At 45.0% G+C, this 17707-nt stretch overlaps 1 protein-coding gene across 2 annotated transcripts; it reads right to left on the bottom strand.

The window, feature by feature from the left end:
• Window positions 1-14451: 14451 nt before the first annotated feature.
• On the bottom strand, window positions 14452-17341 carry LOC109879520 (proto-oncogene c-Fos). Of its 2 annotated transcripts, XM_020471688.2 has the most exons (4): window positions 17030-17341; window positions 16148-16363; window positions 15207-15981; window positions 14452-15158 (listed from the first exon to the last, which is right to left on the bottom strand). In XM_020471688.2, the coding sequence occupies exons 1-3, from the start codon at window positions 17159-17161 to the stop codon at window positions 15211-15213; spliced, it is 1119 nt and encodes a 372-aa protein (XP_020327277.1). In that variant the 5' UTR covers window positions 17162-17341; the 3' UTR covers window positions 14452-15158; window positions 15207-15210. The 2 variants fall into 2 exon arrangements, with proteins under 2 accessions (XP_020327277.1, XP_020327276.1); XM_020471687.2 differs by having other exon boundaries at window positions 14452-15981.
• Between the last annotated feature and the right edge of the window lie 366 nt (window positions 17342-17707).

Below are 17707 nucleotides of genomic sequence, written 5' to 3' on the forward strand. Positions count from 1 at the left end.
GGTGGAAACTGAGCTGCACTTCCTAACCTCCTGCCAAATGTATGACCATATTAGAGACACATATTTCCCTCAGATTACACAGATCCATAAAGAATTCGAAAACAAATCTAATTTTGATAAACTCCCATATCTACTGGGTGAAATTCCACAGTGTGCCATCACAGCAGCCAGATTTGTGACCTGGTGCCACAAGAAAAGGGCAACCAGTGAAGAACAAACACCATTGTAAATACAACCCATATTTATGCTTATTTATTTTCCCTTGTGTACCTTTAACCATTTGTACATTGTTGCAACACTGTATATATATATATATATATATATATATATAATATGACATTTGTAATGTCTTTATTGTTTTGAAACTTCTGTATGTGTAATGTTTACTGTTCATTTTTATGGTTTATTTCACTTTGTATAGTATCTACCTCACTTGCTTTGGCAATGTTAACACGTGTTTCCTATGCCAATAAAGCCCCTTGAATTAAATTGAATAGATACGATAGATAGATAGATAGATAGATAGATAGATAGATAGATAGATAGATACGATAGATAGATAGATAGATAGATAGATAGATAGATACGATAGATCGATAGATAGATACGATAGAGATAGATACCATAGATACATAGAAGATACATAGAGTCCATAATAAAGCGCCTATAAAATCATATCTATCTATTATAATTTGGGGGTGGGGGTGCTTATATTTGTCAAGTGTTTTGGCATATCTAAACTCTCCTTGAAACACCTGCAGTGGAGTGGGATCACAGCCCAGGTCACCCTTGTACAGCAATTATGTTTAGTGCCTTGCTCAAGGTCACAGTCGGCTCCGGTATTCAAACTAGCAACCTTTCGGTTATTGGCCCAATGATCTAACCTCGAGGCTACCTGCCACCCTTTATCTAGCTAGGCCTGTATTGGCCTCATTTGAAACTGTATTTTATCACTCTTTTGACAGTAGCTACGTGGTCCAACCAGTTAACTGAAGAATTCATTAACCATGTTTGGTGAAAAGTAGCATTTCATTTGATTACGTAATGACCTAACAAACCAGAGAGTACAGTAAGTGGTTAATCCTCAACAGCATTACACAACAGGATGTATCACATTCACAGTTACTGGGTATCCTGAAGATCCCCAAAGCTATTATTTTGTTGTCAGCAGCAGCTCAGGGATTACCCAATTAGGATTGATGGAGCTGTCCGGTTTCCAGGGAAACCTCCGCTTCCGGATCCCCTAGAGAAGACCCAGCACTCCAGTCGGGCCCGCTAAGAGCAGAGGCTGTCACTGAGTGAACACTAATCATTAGACAGCTAAAGCTGTGTCTCCCACTGGTGTTACGGCTGTACGTCAATTCACCCCTCTGAATTTGTCACTCTCACTGCCACTATTCTGAATTGCCATTAATTGTTTGATGGTATTTCACCTCTATTTATCCAGGTTAGTCTCGCTGATTAAGATCAGATCTATTTTACCACAAGAGAGGTCTGCTATTCTGCTGTCAAAATTCCCTAAATTAAATTGCAGTGACCTGCCATTTCCACCAAAGACAAAGTAAAGCTACTGACCTTCCATTTCTACGAGAGCCATAGATAAAGCTACTTGCCAGCCTCTGTAGAGCCATAGAGTAGATAAAGCTACTGACCTGCCTCTATAGAGCCATTGATAAAGCCACTGACCTGCCTCTATAGAGCCATAGATAAAGCTATTGACCTGCCTATAGAGCCATAGATATATTGACCTGCCTATAGAGCCATAGATAATGCTACTGACCTGCCTGTATAGAGCCATAAAGCTACTGACCTGCCTCTATAGAGCCATAGATAAAGCTACTGACCTGCCTCTATAGAGCCATAAAGCTACTGACCTGCCTCTATAGAGCCATAAAGCTACTGACCTGCCTCTATAGAGACAGTATATAGCTCTGGTTTTCAACCTGGGAGTGATGAGGGTAATAGAGCACTTATGACCTGTTACGACCTGCTATGACCAGATACGAGCTGTTATGACCTCTCTAATCCCTTGGTCCTATGACAAATGTCATTATCAGAGCCAGAGGTTGAGGATTATGACACCTCTCACTAGGAATGGATGGCGGGATGACGTCAATCGTGTCTCCACACCCTCTAGGTAATGGCCCTCCCTACCTGAGACCGTGTCGGTGACCTTTATTGCAGGAGCTCCTATACAAACAAACTACAACTGGAGAGACTGTAGACATTGATACTGCGTGTCATCCAGGATGAAGCAATAGTGCTGTGGATACTGTACATAATACACTTCAACAGCAGAAACCAGACTGGTCATGCGTGGTAATTGCATTGTGACTTACTTGGAAAAGGTTTATTTTTATACAGCCCCCTATATATGAATGTTAACAGAGGTCCAAATGGGTCTGCTTTCTTTGTCTGTCTCAAATATGACGTTGACATCATCTCCTATGACAGCATGTATGAGAAATATGGTTCATTCATAGGAAATATTGACACGTGACGCAAAACCCACATTGTCATTATACATTTTTATATGAGACATTACCAACTGTGATCTGTGGTGGGTTGTTTTCTTAGTGCGTGAATCTATTTAAGATAATCCTCAAACAGACATACAGACACAGGAGGAGAGGCTGAGGCAACTGCTATTGGATTTCTGATGAATTCATCCATGTCCTGACTCCTGGGAGTTGAGAGGAGCCAAACGATGAGGATGGGGCTACCGTGAAGATGGAGAGGAGCCAAACGGTGAGGATGTGGCTACCGTGAAAAGGGAGTGGAACCAAACGGTGAGGATGGGGCTACTGTGAAGATGGTGCAGAACCAAACGATGAGGATGGGGCTACCGTGAAGATGGTGCAGAACCAAACGATGAGGATGGGGCTACCGTGAAGATGGAGAGGAGCCAAACGGTGAGGATGGGGCTACCGTGAAGATGGAGAGGAGCCAAACGGTGAGGATGGGGCTACCGTGAAGATGGAGAGGAGCCAAACGATGAGGATGGGGCTACTGTGAAGATGGAGAGGAGCCAAACGATGAGGATGGGGCTACCGTGAAGATGGAGCTGAACCAAACGATGAGGATGGGGCTACCATGAAGATGGAGCTGAACCAAACGATGAGGATGGGGCTACCATGAAGATGGAGCTGAACCAAACGATGAGGATGGGGCTACCGTGAAGATGGAGTGGAACCAAACGATGAGGATAGGGCTACCGTGAAGATGGAGAGGAGCCAAACGATGAGGATGGGGCTACCGTGAAGATGGAGAGGAACCAAACGATGAGGATGGGGCTACCGTGAAGATGGAGAGGAACCAAACGATGAGGATGGGGCTACCGTGAAGATGGAGAGGAACCAAACGATGAGGATGGGGCTACCGTGAAAAGGGAGTGGAACCAAACGGTGAGGATGGGGCTACCGTGAAGATGGTGCAGAACCAAACGATGAGGATGGGGCTACCGTGAAAAGGGAGTGGAACCAAACGGTGAGGATGGGGCTACCGGGAAGATAGAGAGGAACCAAACAATGAGGATGGGGCTACCGTGGAGATGGAGAGGAGCCAAACGATGAGGATGGGGCTACCGGGAAGATGGAGAGGAACCAAACGATGAGGATGGGGCTACCGTGGAGATGGAGAGGAACCAAACGATGAGGATGGGGCTACCGTGAAGATGGAGAGGAACCAAACGGAGATGCTTGTTGTCGTGGCACAAAGACGAATTCAGTTCTCCCTCTCATCACTGCACTCTCTCTCTCTTCTTAACTCTCTCTCTCTCTCTTCTTTACTCCCTCTCTCTCTCCCTTCTTCTCCCTCTATCTTCTCTTCCCTACCCCTCTTTCTCTCTCTCTCTACCTCCCCTCTCTGTCTTATCCTTATCCCCCTCCACCCCTCCTCTCCCTCCTTTTATTTTGTTCCTTTTTTTCTCAGGCAGACGCTACTGCCTGCTTCCTCCCCTGGGTTGCAGCATCGACGCAGGTTGGCGTCAGAGAGGTCTAATTTTACTGCTGTTGATGCTGATGTTAAAAGAAGCGACGAGCACCTGCTATTACTGCCGACGCTCCTTCTCCTCTGGGCTGGCAAGGCATATTAATAGAGTGATGAATGACACACTGAAGGAGCTGAGAGCAAGGCATATTAATAGAGTGATGAATAACACACTGATGGAGCTGAGAGCAAGGCATATTAATAGAGTGATGAATAACACACTGATGGAGCTGAGAGCAAGGCATATTAATAGAGTGATGAATAACACACTGATGGAGCTGAGAGCAAGGCATATTAATAGAGTGATGAATAACACACTGATGGAGCTGAGAGCAAGGCATATTAATAGAGTGATGAATAACACACTGATGGAGCTGAGAGCAAGGCATATTAATAGAGTGATGAATAACACACTGATGGAGCTGAGAGCAAGGCATATTAATAGAGTGATGAATAACACACTGATGGAGCTGAGAGCACTCACGACATGAAGAGGATTGGGCCAATAGGTCTAGTCTCTCATACTCCAAAACAAGGATGCTTGTGATTGAACCTGAGGAGTTCTATCAAGAGATTTGAGCAGATATTTACTATCACGGCTAGAGGGGAAACTATAGCATCAATATTGGTGCAGGGTTAGCAGGTAGCCTATAGCATCAATATTGGTGCAGGGTTAGCAGGTAGCCTATAGCATCAATATTGGTGCAGGGTTATCAGGTAGCCTATAGCATCAATATTGGTGCAGGGTTAGCAGGTAGCCTATAGCATCAATATTGGTGCAGGGTTAGCAGGTAGCCTATAGCATCAATATTGGTACAGAGTTACAGGGTAGCCTGTAGCATCAATATTGGTGCAGGGTCACAGGGTAGCCCATAGCATCAATATTGGTACAGAGTTACAGGGTAGCCTGTAGCATCAATATTGGTGCAGGGTTAGCAGGTAGCCTATAGCATCAATATTGGTACAGGGTTAGCAGGTAGCCTATAGCATCAATATTGGTACAGGGTTAGCAGGTAGCCTATTGCATCAATATTGGTGCAGGGTTAGCGGGTAGCCTATTGCATCAATATTGGTGCAGGGTTAGCGGGTAGCCTATTGCATCAATATTGGTGCAGGGTTAGCGGGTAGCCTATTGCATCAATATTGGTGCAGGGTTAGCGGGTAGCCTATTGCATCAATATTGGTCCAAGATTGCAGGGTAGCCTATAGCATCAATATTGGTGCAGGGTTACAGGGTAGCCTATAGCATCAATATTGGTGCAGGGTTAGCGGGTAGCCTATTGCATCAATATTGGTCCAAGGTTGCAGGGTAGCATATAGCATCGGTGTTGCAATCTACTGCAAAGATAGCCTGCAGAGTTCTGTCCTACTATCCAGGTCTGTACCCAAATAATTTGAACTTCTACTTTTAAAAATCCACCTTTCTAAAAACAAGTCTCTCAACGTTGCCTCTTGCTATAGACCACCCTCTGCCCCCAGCTGTGCCCTGGACACCATATGTGAACTGATTGCCCCCCATCTATCTTCAGAGCTTGTGCTGCTAGACGACCTAAACTGGAACATGCTTAACACCCCGGCCATCCTACAATCTAAGCTTGATGCCCTCAATCTCACACAAATGATCAATGAACCTACCAGGTACCACCCCAAAGCCGTTAGAAACAGCTAGAAACCAATATACACAGGCAGTTAGAAAAGCCAAGGCTAGCTTTTTCAATTAGAAATTTGCTTCCTGCAACACAAACTCAAAAAAGTTCTGGGACACTGTAAATTCCATGGAGAATAAGAACACCTCCTCCCAGCTGCCCACTGCAGTGAAGATAGGAAACACTGTCACCACCGATAAATCCACTATAATTGAGAATTTCAATAAGCATTTTTCTACGGCTGGCCATGCTTTCCACCTGGCTACCCCTACCCCGGTCAACAGCACTGCACCCCCCACAGCAACTCGCCCAAGCCTTCCCCATTTCTCCTTCTCCCAAATCCAGTCAGCTGATGTTCTGAAAGAGCTGCAAAATCTGGACCCCTACAAATCAGCCGGGCTAGACAATCTGGACCCTTTCTTTCTAAAATGATCTGCCGAAATTGTTGCCACCCCTATTACTAGCCTGTTCAACCTCTCTTTCGTGTCGTCTGAAATTCCCAAAGATTGGAAAGCAGCTGCGGTCATCCCCCTCTTCAAAGGGGGGGACACTCTTGACCCAAACTGCTACAGACCTAAATCTATCCTACCCTGCCTTTCTAAGGTTTTCGAAAGCCAAGTCAACAAACAGATTACCGACCATTTCGAATCTCACCATACCTTCTCTGCTATGCAATCTGGTTTCAGAGCTGGTCATGGGTGCACCTCAGCCACGCTCAAGGTCCTAAAAGATATCTTAACCGCCATCGATAAGAAACAATACTGTGCAGCCGTATTCATTGACCTGGCCAAGGTTTCAACTCTGTCAATCACCCCATGACTTAGAATATGTGGACAATTACAAATACCTAGTTGTCTGGTTAGACTGTAAACTCTCCTTCCAAACTCACATCAAACATCTCCAATCCAAAGTTAAATCTAGAATTGGCTTCCTATTTCGCAACAAAGCATCCTTCACTCATGCTGCCAAATACCCTTGTAAAACTGACCATCCTACCAATCCTCGACTTCGGCGATGTCATTTACAAAATAGCCTCCAATACCCTACTCAATAAATTGGATGCATCACAGTGCCATCCATTTTGTCACCAAAGCCCCATATACTACCCACCACTGCGACCTGTACGCTCTCGTTGGCTGGCCCTCGCTTCACACTCGTCGCCAAACCCACTGGCTCCAGGTCATCTACAAGACCCTGCTAGATAAAGTCCCCCCTTATCTCAGCTCGCTGGTCACCATAGCAACACCCACCTGTAGCACGCGCTCCAGTAGGTAGATCTCTGTGGTCACCCCCAAAACCAATTCTTCCTTTGGCCGCCTCTCCTTCCAGTTCCCTGCTGCCAATGACTGGAACGAACTACAAAAATCTCTGAAACTGGAAACACTTATCTCCCTCACTAGCTTTAAGCACCAGTTGTCAGAGCAGCTCACAGATTACTGCACCTGTACATAGCCCATCTATAATTTTGCCTAAACAACTACCTCTTTCCCTACTGTATTTATTTATTTTGCTCCTTTGCACCCCATTATTTTTTATTTCTACTTTGCACATTCTTTCACTGCAAATCTACCATTCCAGTGTTTTACTTGCTATATTGTATTTACTTTGCCACCTTGGCCTTTTTTGCCTTTACCTCCCTTATCTCACCTCATTTGCTCACATCGTATACTTATTTTTCTACTGTATTATTGACTGTATGCTTGTTTTACTCCATGTGTATCTCTGTGTCGTTGTATGTGTCGAACTGCTTTGCTTTATCTTGGCCAGTTCGCAATTGTAAATGAGAACTGGTTCTCAACTTGCCTACCTGGTTAAATAAAGGTGTTCTCAACTTGCCTACCTGGTGAAATAAAGGTGTTCTCAACTTGCCTACCTGGTTAAATAAAGGTGTTCTCAACTTGCCTACCTGGTTAAATAAAGGTGTTCTCAACTAGCCTACCTGGTTAAATAAAGGTGTTCTCAACTAGCCTACCTGGTTAAATAAAGGTGTTCTCAACTTGCCTACCTGGTTAAATAAAGGTGTTCTCAACTTGCCTACCTGGTGAAATAAAGGTGTTCTCAACTTGCCTACCTGGTTAAATAAAGGTGTTCTCAACTTGCCTACCTGGTGAAATAAATGTGTTCTCAACTTGCCTACCTGGTGAAATAAAGGTGTTCTCAACTAGCCTACCTGGTGAAATAAAGGTGTTCTTAACTTGCCTACCTGGTGAAATAAAGGTGTTCTCAACTTGCCTACCTGGTGAAATAAAGGTGTTCTCAACTTGCCTACCTGGTGAAATAAAGGTGTTCTCAACTTGCCTACCTGGTTAAATAAAGGTGTTCTCAACTTGCCTACTTGGTGAAATAAAGGTGTTCTCAACTTGCCTACCTGGTGAAATAAAGGTGTTCTCAACTTGCCTACCTGGTGAAATAAAGGTGTTCTCAACTTGCCTACCTGGTGAAATAAAGGTGTTCTCAACTTGCCTACCTGGTGAAATAAAGGTGTTCTCAACTAGCCTACCTGGTTAAATAAAGGTGTTCTCAACTTGCCTACCTGGTTAAATAAAGGTGTTCTCAACTTGCCTACCTGGTGAAATAAAGGTGTTCTCAACTAGCCTACCTGGTGAAATAAAGGTGATCTCAACTAGCCTACCTGGTTAAATAAAGGTGTTCTCAACTAGCCTACCTGGTTAAATAAAGGTGTTCTCAACTAGCCTACCTGGTGAAATAAAGGTGTTCTCAACTTGCCTACCTGGTGAAATAAAGGTGTTCTCAACTTGCCTACCTGGTTAAATAAAGGTGATCTCAACTAGCCTACCTGGTTAAATAAAGGTGTTCTCAACTTGCCTACCTGGTTAAATAAAGGTGATCTCAACTTGCCTACCTGGTTAAATAAAGGTGTTCTCAACTTGCCTACCTGGTTAAATAAAGGTGTTCTCAACTTGCCTACCTGGTTAAATAAAGGTGATCTCAACTAGCCTACCTGGTTAAATAAAGGTGTTCTCAACTTGCCTACCTGGTTAAATAAAGGTGATCTCAACTTGCCTACCTGGTTAAATAAAGGTGATCTCAACTTGCCTACCTGGTGAAATAAAGGTGAAATAAAGGTGAAATAAATGAACTAAATAAAACATATTGGTGCAGTTTAACCCTTAACAGTTGGATCAATCATTAAAACTTCTCTGAGAGAGTTTTGGAGTGTGGTTCTTTGGAAGAATAGACAATAAGGAGATAGAGATAAGGGGAAGCAATAAAGGACCACTGTGAAACATATGTCTTTGTAATAACTATTGCACAAAAGGGTGCGTCTATGACAGAACAGTCAGTGAGAGCAGTACATTGCGTCTTTCAGTGTGTGATTGCCGACTTCCTCTCACCGACCCGCCCTCCTCTACGTTCACTAGAGCACGCAACAAAAGCATTTCCTGAGTCACAGTCATTGAGCAAATTGCCTCCGTTAAGTATATACAAGGGAAATATAGGGGACATAGGAAATGAGCGAATGGGTTTGAATAGATGGCTGGTGCTGGGGTAGGAAGGGGTTGGATGAGAGTACATCAGAGTAATATGATACGCTGCAGTGACAGAGATGTGTGATATATAGGCCCTCTGGCCCTCAATTCCTAATCTGGCCCTCAATTCCCAATCAGGCCCTCAATTCCTAATCTGGCCCTCATTTCCTAATCTGGCCCTCAATTCCTTATCTGGCCCTCAATTCATAATCTGGCCCTCAATTCCCAATCTGGCCCTCAATTCATAATCTGGCCCTCAATTCATAATCTGGCCCTCAATTCCCAATCTGGCCCTCAATTCCTAATCTGGCCCTCAATTCCCAATCTGGCCCTCAATTCCCAATCTGGCGCTCAATTCCTAATCTGGCCCTCAATTCCCAATCTGGCCCTCAATTCCTAATCTGGCCCTCAATTCCCAATCTGGCCCTCAATTCATAATCTGGCCCTCAATTCCCAATCTGGCCTATCATGGCCACCTAATCATCCTCAGCTTCCAATTGTCTCATTCATCCCCTCTCTTCCTGCTGTAAACGAGAATATGTGCTCAGTCAATTTACCTGGTAAAATAAGGGTGAATAATAAATAAATCCCACCCGACTCTTCCTCTCTTATGGCCTATGGATCATGATATGGGATTCACATTTACATCATTCTTATACGTGCCATGCTCAAAGGCACACTGGCAGATGTTTTATCTAGTCGGCTCATGGGATTCAAACCAATCGCTAGGCTACCTGGCACCTGTAATGATAGGGTTGCTAGGCTACCTGGCACCTGTAATGATAGGGTCGTTAGGCTACCTGTAATGATAGGGTCGCTAGGCTACCTGGCACCTGTAATGATAGGGTCGCTAGGCTACCTGTAATGATAGGGTCGCTAGGCTACCTGGCACCTGTAATGATAGGGTTGCTAGGCTACCTGGCACCTGAAATGATAGGGTCGCTAGGCTACCTGTAATGATAGGGTCGCTAGGCTACCTGGCACCTGAAATGATAGGGTCGCTAGGCTACCTGTAATGATAGGGTCGCTAGGCTACCTGCCACCTGAGGTGATAGGGTCGCTAGGCTACCTGGCACCTGTAGTGATAGGGTCGCTAGGCTACCTGCCACCTGTAATGATAGGGTCGCTAGGCTACCTGCCACCTGTAATGACAGGGACTGGCGCCACAGAATGGACTGAAGAATGGTCAAGTATAGCATAATCAACCTCCTACTCATCATGGTACCGACCAGGGTTGGGGTCAGTTGCATTTAAATTCCAGTCAATTCAGGATGTGCACTGAAAGTCCAATTCTCTTCTATGCTTTTCAATTGGGAAAAGTGGAATTTGATTTACTTTCTGAATTGACTGACTGGAATTTAAATTCATTTGACCCCAACCCTGGTACAGACTTCTAGGGGCAATCTGAGCTTGCAACTTTGCTGTCCTAGTCCGTTTTCTTCTGGCTTTTGTTCATTTAGTTTAGTTTATTTTGTTTTATAAATGCTTGAGTAACTCTCTGCTGTTCCTAGTTTGCCATATGAATGAAGAGACATTCTCTTCAGTGTGACCAGACTGTGTGGCCTGCATACCTTAATAAGACCAGCATCAGAGGAAACTAGAGTAGGTTTGTGGGGTGTATGAATAATTCAATAAAACATAGCTTTGCTCTTAAAACGGAAGTCTTCTTACTCAGACCATCACTCTAGTTCACTGTTATATCTGCCTGTGGCCCTACTTTGTCCGTTATGCCCAGACTAGTAGACATAGTGTAGAGGTTTCTGCTTTCAAATGCAGCATTTCAAATATAGACCAACAGCAGCCCCATTTTCTTGAGAACTTTTCTTCTCTTGTTCAAATGTTATACCAGGGCTCTCCAACCCTGTTCCCAGAGAGCTACTGTCCTGTAGGTTTATACCAGGGCTCTCCAACCCTGTTCCCAGAGAGATACTGTCCTGTATGTTTACACCAGGGCTCTCCAACCCTGTTCCCAGAGAGCTACTGTCCTGTAGGTTTATACCAGGGCTCTCCAACCCTGTTCCCAGAGAGCTACTGTCCTGTAGGTTTATACCAGGGCTCTCCAACCCTGTTCCTGGAGAGCTACTGTCCTGTAGGTTTATACCAGGGCTCTCCAACCCTGTTCCTGGAGAGCTACTGTCCTGTAGGTTTATACCAGGGCTCTCCAACCCTGTTCCTGGAGAGATACTGTCCTGTAGGTTTATACCAGGGCTCTCCAACTCTGTTCCCGGAGAGCTACTGTCCTGTAGGTATATACCAGGGCTCTCCAACCCTGTTCCTGGAGAGATACTGTCCTGTAGGTTTATACCAGGGCTCTCCAACCCTGTTCCCAGAGAGCTACTGTCCTGTAGGTTTATACCAGGGCTCTCCAACTCTGTTCCTGGAGAGCTACAGTCCTGTAGGTTTATACCAGGGCTCTCCAACCCGGTTCCTGGAGAGCTACTGTCCTGTAGGTTTATACCAGGGCTGTCCAACCCTGTTCCTGGAGAGCTACTGTCCTGTAGGTTTATACTAGGGCTGTCCAACCCTGTTCCTGGAGAGCTACTGTCCTGTAGGTTTATACCAGGGCTCTCCAACCCTGTAGGTTTATACCAGGGCTCTCCAACCCGGTTCCTGGAGAGCTACTGTCCTGTAGGTTTACACCAGGGCTGTCCAACCCTGTTCCTGGAGAACTACTGTCCTGTAGGTTTACACCAGGGCTGTCCAATCCTGTTCCTGGAGAACTACTGTCCTGTAGGTTTACACCAGGGCTGTCCAACCCTGTTCCTGGAGAACTACAGTCCTGTAGGTTTATACCAGGGCTCTCCAACCCTGTTCCTGGAGAGCTACTGTCCTGTAGGTTTATACCAGGGCTCTCCAACCCTGTTCCTGGAGAGCTACTGTCCTGTAGGTTTATACCAGGGCTCTCCTACCCTGTTCCTGGAGAACTACTGTCCTGTAGGTTTACACCAGGGCTCTCCAACCCTGTTCCTGGAGAGCTACTGTCCTGTAGGTTTATACCAGGGCTCTCCTACCCTGTTCCCAGAGAGCTACTGTTCTGTAGGTTTATACCAGGGCTGTCCAACCCTGTTCCTGGAGAGATACTGTCCTGTAGGTTTACACCAGGGATCTCCAACCCTGTTCCTGGAGAACTACCGTCCTGTAGGTTTATACCAGGGCTCTCCAACCCTGTTCCTGGAGAGCTTACTGTCCTGTAGGTTTACACCAGGGCTCTCCAACCCTGTTCCTGGAGAGCTACTGTCCTGTAGGTTTATACCAGGGCTGTCCAACCCTGTTCCTGGAGAGCTACTGTCCTGTAGGTTTATACCAGGGCTGTCCAACCCTGTTCCTGGAGAGCTACTGTCCTGTAGGTTTATACCAGGGCTCTCCAACCCTGTAGGTTTATACCAGGGCTCTCCAACCCGGTTCCTGGAGAGCTACTGTCCTGTAGGTTTACACCAGGGCTGTCCAACCCTGTTCCTGGAGAACTACTGTCCTGTAGGTTTACACCAGGGCTGTCCAACCCTGTTCCTGGAGAACTACAGTCCTGTAGGTTTATACCAGGGCTCTCCAACCCTGTTCCTGGAGAGCTACTGTCCTGTAGGTTTATACCAGGGCTCTCCAACCCTGTTCCTGGAGAGCTACTGTCCTGTAGGTTTATACCAGGGCTCTCCTACCCTGTTCCTGGAGAACTACTGTCCTGTAGGTTTACACCAGGGCTCTCCAACCCTGTTCCTGGAGAGCTACTGTCCTGTAGGTTTATACCAGGGCTCTCCTACCCTGTTCCCAGAGAGCTACTGTCCTGTAGGTTTATACCAGGGCTGTCCAACCCTGTTCCTGGAGAGATACTGTCCTGTAGGTTTACACCAGGGATCTCCAACCCTGTTCCTGGAGAACTACCGTCCTGTAGGTTTATACCAGGGCTCTCCAACCCTGTTCCTGGAGAGCTTACTGTCCTGTAGGTTTACACCAGGGCTCTCCAACCCTGTTCCTGGAGAGATACTGTCCTGTAGGTTTATACCAGGGTTCTCCAACCCTGTTCTGAGGTGTTCCTCATATTTGTCCTGTTTACAAAAAATAAACTGCATATTACCAAGAAACCATTTCAGGCTATCAATCAAATTAGAGTAGCTAGACTGTCTGACTATCTTAGCAGGCAATAACTAAATGTAATGAAATTCCTTTCAATGTTTTACCCAGATTTTAGCAGAGATGTAGAGAAGCATATTTTGTTTTTTAATAAAGAACCACAAGTCAGGATACAGACAGCTCAAAAGGTGTGCTTAGATATAATAATATATATATATAGCATTAAGAATAATGATTATGACTCTAGATTGCAGGAAAAAGCTGTTTCATGTGTTTGAAAAATGCTAAATTCTCCAATTTACTTAACGGGGAATACCTCCCTGGACCCACTTCCAGCCTTTCTCACATAACTTGTGCCCCCTCTGATCTTTATGCAACATTATATAAATCCCTTTTAGAGGGTCAGAAATAGACCTAAACATTCTGCAGGTGGACTTAAACAAAAATCCAGTCGTTCGATCATGCGAAAGCTGTAGCTGTTGCTCTAATATTATCGGACATGGTACGTTGTGTTCCTGACTGGGACGTATAGATCTGTTACAGTAGTAGGCTAGGCTGTAGCTATATCAAGCAGACGTGCATCTAGTCCCACTGACTGTAGCCTAAAGCATGAGCTTCATAAATGAGTGAAGAAATATTAGAAAATAGACCATCTTCATGGTCCGACATTATTTAGCTGGATTCCTAATAAATTACCTCCAAATGCGGTTTGCTGTAAACATGCATCTCTTGCCCAGAGGCGCTATCCCTAGTAGCCGAACGCATGATCGAAGATGTCAATATTCACCATTTTAGAGACAAAGTTGCGAGGAAATGGATTGTAAAAGTGTAAAATAATTGATTGCCAATTCGATTGAACTTCAACGCGCAAAAGTATGTTCCAGAAATCATTTCTAGCGGGGTAGGTTGAGGCAGCAATATCTATATTTGGGCACGGAAAAGAACGTCACAACGACAGCGTTCGGTGTCAAGTTAGAAGAAGAAAAAAGAAACGTTTAAGCACGCACAGACGTCAGAGCGCTCTGACGTGGAGTCAACCTTGGCAACAGAGCCATGGAACAATAAATAAACAGCGCACGGAGAGGCGCAGACCACTACGTTATTAATAATGACCCAATTTTAGACAATTGTGTAACTGCCCCCTAGAGAAAACCCATTCACTTTCATAGTCTATATAAAGTGTAATTAGTTATACATTTCAGTGCAAAATTGGTCTGTGTGTGTATTTTTTATTTTTTTTTTAAATAGATGGTAGACGTGAATGAATAATTTAATATTTTATTCGTTCAGTTTATTTGACGTTTTACAAAGGTTCAGTTCTTTGTAGTATAAATATAATTTGAAATTTCACAAAAGAAAAACGTTTTCACAGAAAACTTTCATACTAGGAGAGATCAACCAGACAAGCACATCATGATTATTAAATACCAAACATACAAGAAGCTCACATTCCATCAACCAGAAAACAAACAACTGTATTGCTCTGAACACAGAAACACAACTTTGTTATCTAGCACCATAAAAATCAACAACTATTTTGTAAACCCAAACTATTGGTTTTATTAGTTAAACACGCTTTAATCAGCTACAGTCAAAAGAGGCAAGTAATAGCCTATTATAGTCCATACAAAACAAATATATTTTGCTTCCTGGTTGTGTGAGTCCATGTCCATATCTCTGCGATCATTCTGCACAGTCACCACATACTGGTGCTGTACATGGGGGAAGTGCTAAATGTGCTCTAGAGGAAATGGTGTTGTGTGGAAGAATGTGCCTTCCCCCAAACGCACTACTTTAGACCAGAGCCCTATGGGACAAAAAAAGCAATTAACTAGGTCATAGGGTGTCATTTGGGACACAGCTATGGTTCTCCTGCTCACATGGCTAGGAGTGTAGTCAGAGCTGAGGGACTAGGGTTCTCCTGCTCACAGGGCTAGGAGTGTAGGGGAGCTGAGGGACTAGGGTTCTCCTGCTCACAGGGCTAGGAGTGTAGGGGAGCTGAGGGACTAGGGTTCTCCTGCTCACAGGGCTAGGAGTGTAGGAGAGCTGAGGGAGTCAGAGGATTGATCGTTGCTGCTGCTCCCTCTCTGTTGGGCTACGCCACAGGTAGGCAACGCCTCCGCCTCTGGATAGCTGAAGACGAAAGAAGATGTGTACGTTGTGCAGGCTGGGGTGCAGGTGACCACAGGGGTGCACAGGGGCTCAAAGTCATTATTGGCTGTGCTGTAGAGAGGCTCCCAGTCCTGGGTGTACAGGGAGCTGGTAAGATCTACATCGGGCACCGACCGGGCCGTCTCCATCTCCGTCTTGACGAGGAGAGACAGGGACTCCTCTAGGCAGGCTGTGTCCAGGTCGGCCATCTTGACGTCGGAGACGGTGGACAGGAGGGGGCTGCTGGAGAAGATTGAGGCTGAGGTGGAGAGGTTGGAGCTGGCGGTTAACGGAATGGAGGTGAGGGGAGTTGCAGAGCAGACGGAGCTGGAGACCATGCTTTGAGGCTGGGGTGGAGACAGTTGGATGGAGACCCCGTAGGAGTGGGAGGGGAAAACAGTGTCCATATCAGAGGGGATCTTGCAGATGGGCTGGTGGGCTGCCAGGATAAACTCCAACTTCTCCTTCTCTTTGAGCAGGTTGGCGATGTCATTCTGGAGAGCGGACTTCTCGTCCTCCAGCTCGTCAGTTTCACCCTGCAGAGTGTCGGTGAGTTCCTTCCTCCTGTTGCGACATTTAGCTGCTGCCTGCTTGTTCCTCTCTCTACGGAAATTCTTCTTCTCCTCCTCCTCAGGAGAAAGCTATAGAAGAAAAAAATAGAAGAAAATGAATTCCCCACCATCTTTGAATGCAATGTCATCATTAAATCCTACATGCACTGTTCTCCATACTCAAAACCAAAGTGCCGTTAAATGAATAATTATACAATGCTTCTAGATCAGGTCTAAGATCAGTTAAGATATTTACCTGTTCCATTTTGGCTCTGCGCCCAGAGCTGTGGCCCTTGTTCCTCATGGCGCTAGTGTAGGTTGGGGGGCTGGCACTGTAGGGATGGACTCTGTGAGAAGGGGCCACGGAGGATACGAGCGGCTGGTCCATCCACTGCAGGTCTGGACTGGCAGAGATGGCCGTGACAGTAGGGATGAAGGAGCCACTGGACGCTGAAGTCAGGTCTGTGAAGTCCTGTTCGAGAATGAAGAGAGAATTCAGTCAGTACAGGAGCATTTCTATCCAGACAGGGTAGACTACTAGGGTGGGTAGGTGATGCTGCTGAAGCAATGCACCGCATCATGTACCTTCATGCATATGAATGAAGCCAGTTGGTCGGTCTATTAAAAAGCCATACGGTCTATAAATATCTCTCCTGATGTAAGCTATGACGCAGAACTTTTCACTGGAGTTTCCTCGCTAAATGAATGAACTATAGGAGTATGTTGTCAGTGTTGCAGAGCAGAACCGAGTCTGATGCTTTATTACGCTTCGACAGCTAGGCTACTATAAAAAGGAGACTTCATGCACTGTTATAGGCTAACATGTTATTGTTTATCTAATACAATTAGTTTAAAAAAAAGGATTACTGTAATGTTAATACACTATAGTATCAGTGCTGGACTTGAACTGAAGTAGGTGCTGATACTGTTTATAAAATTTATCTGCGAGAGTTCCACAATACATTCGAGTTAATATTGTATAAAGGAGTACAGGAGCGTTGAACTCAAACAGTATTACATTTGAGGTGTCGATACTCAGCTCTGGTGAGCTCCTTCCCAAGTCAAGCGCTGACTAGTAGTACAGTTATCAATGACATTGTAACTAAGGAAATATGCCATAATTGATCGATCAACGTACCTGAGATTGTGGAGAGCATATAGTGGAGTAAGATCCCGCAGGAGAGTTGTAGTAAGCTAGGTTGTCGCAAGCTGGAGAAGCAGTACTGCACCGGGAAGAGGAGTCACAATCTGTGTTGAAAGCGGAGTACATTATCGTTTCAGGAGATCACGAAGAAACTCGGCAAAATCCAAAAAGCGTCGGATAAAGTTGTCAAAGTCAAGTGATCCCTTTTGGCAGGTTAGCTGTTGTTGATAGAGATCCTGTATTGAAGTCTATTTCGTATCTTTGCGTTCTCTTTTTAGCTGCTAAAAGTTTGACTGCCGACTTTGACAGCTCGCAGGGTTTTTATAGTTTTCCACCCGACTGGCGAGGAAATACTCATGACGTAGACATGGATCGTACCTCCATGATCAGCGCGACATAACAACAGTTTTAAAACATACTAAATATTCATTTTGACACTCGTAACACGTTGCATAGTGTAGAATAGTTCAAATATGTGATTTAACGTGCGTTTGATGTGTGTTTATGGTATAAGATCAAAAATATAAAAGTTGGGACGTCGAAGTTACCATTCCTAAGAAATGGAATGTTCCAAAAGGAGATCCCGTCGACGTAATTTACCTTATATGGTGTATCCTGTTAAATGGGCGTGCCCTGCTTGGAAACACCAAAACTATCCTGAGATCAGCTACA

Source organism: Oncorhynchus kisutch, linkage group LG12 (genome assembly GCF_002021735.2).
Source record: "Oncorhynchus kisutch isolate 150728-3 linkage group LG12, Okis_V2, whole genome shotgun sequence".
Taxonomy (NCBI): Eukaryota; Metazoa; Chordata; class Actinopteri; order Salmoniformes; family Salmonidae; genus Oncorhynchus; species Oncorhynchus kisutch.

What these genes read in the sequence shown, in the direction of transcription:
- LOC109879520 (XM_020471688.2), bottom strand. Translation starts at nt 17,161, where the DNA reads ATGTACTCCGCTTTCAACACAGATTGTGACTCCTCTTCCCGGTGCAGT. An exon ending in TATGCTCTCCACAATCTCAG is followed by an intron (nt 16,364 to 17,029) that starts GTACGTTGATCG and finishes ATTCTCGAACAG; the next exon opens with GACTTCACAGACCTGACTTC. An exon ending in GCAGAGCCAAAATGGAACAG is followed by an intron (nt 15,982 to 16,147) that starts GTAAATATCTTA and finishes TTTCTTCTATAG; the next exon opens with CTTTCTCCTGAGGAGGAGGA.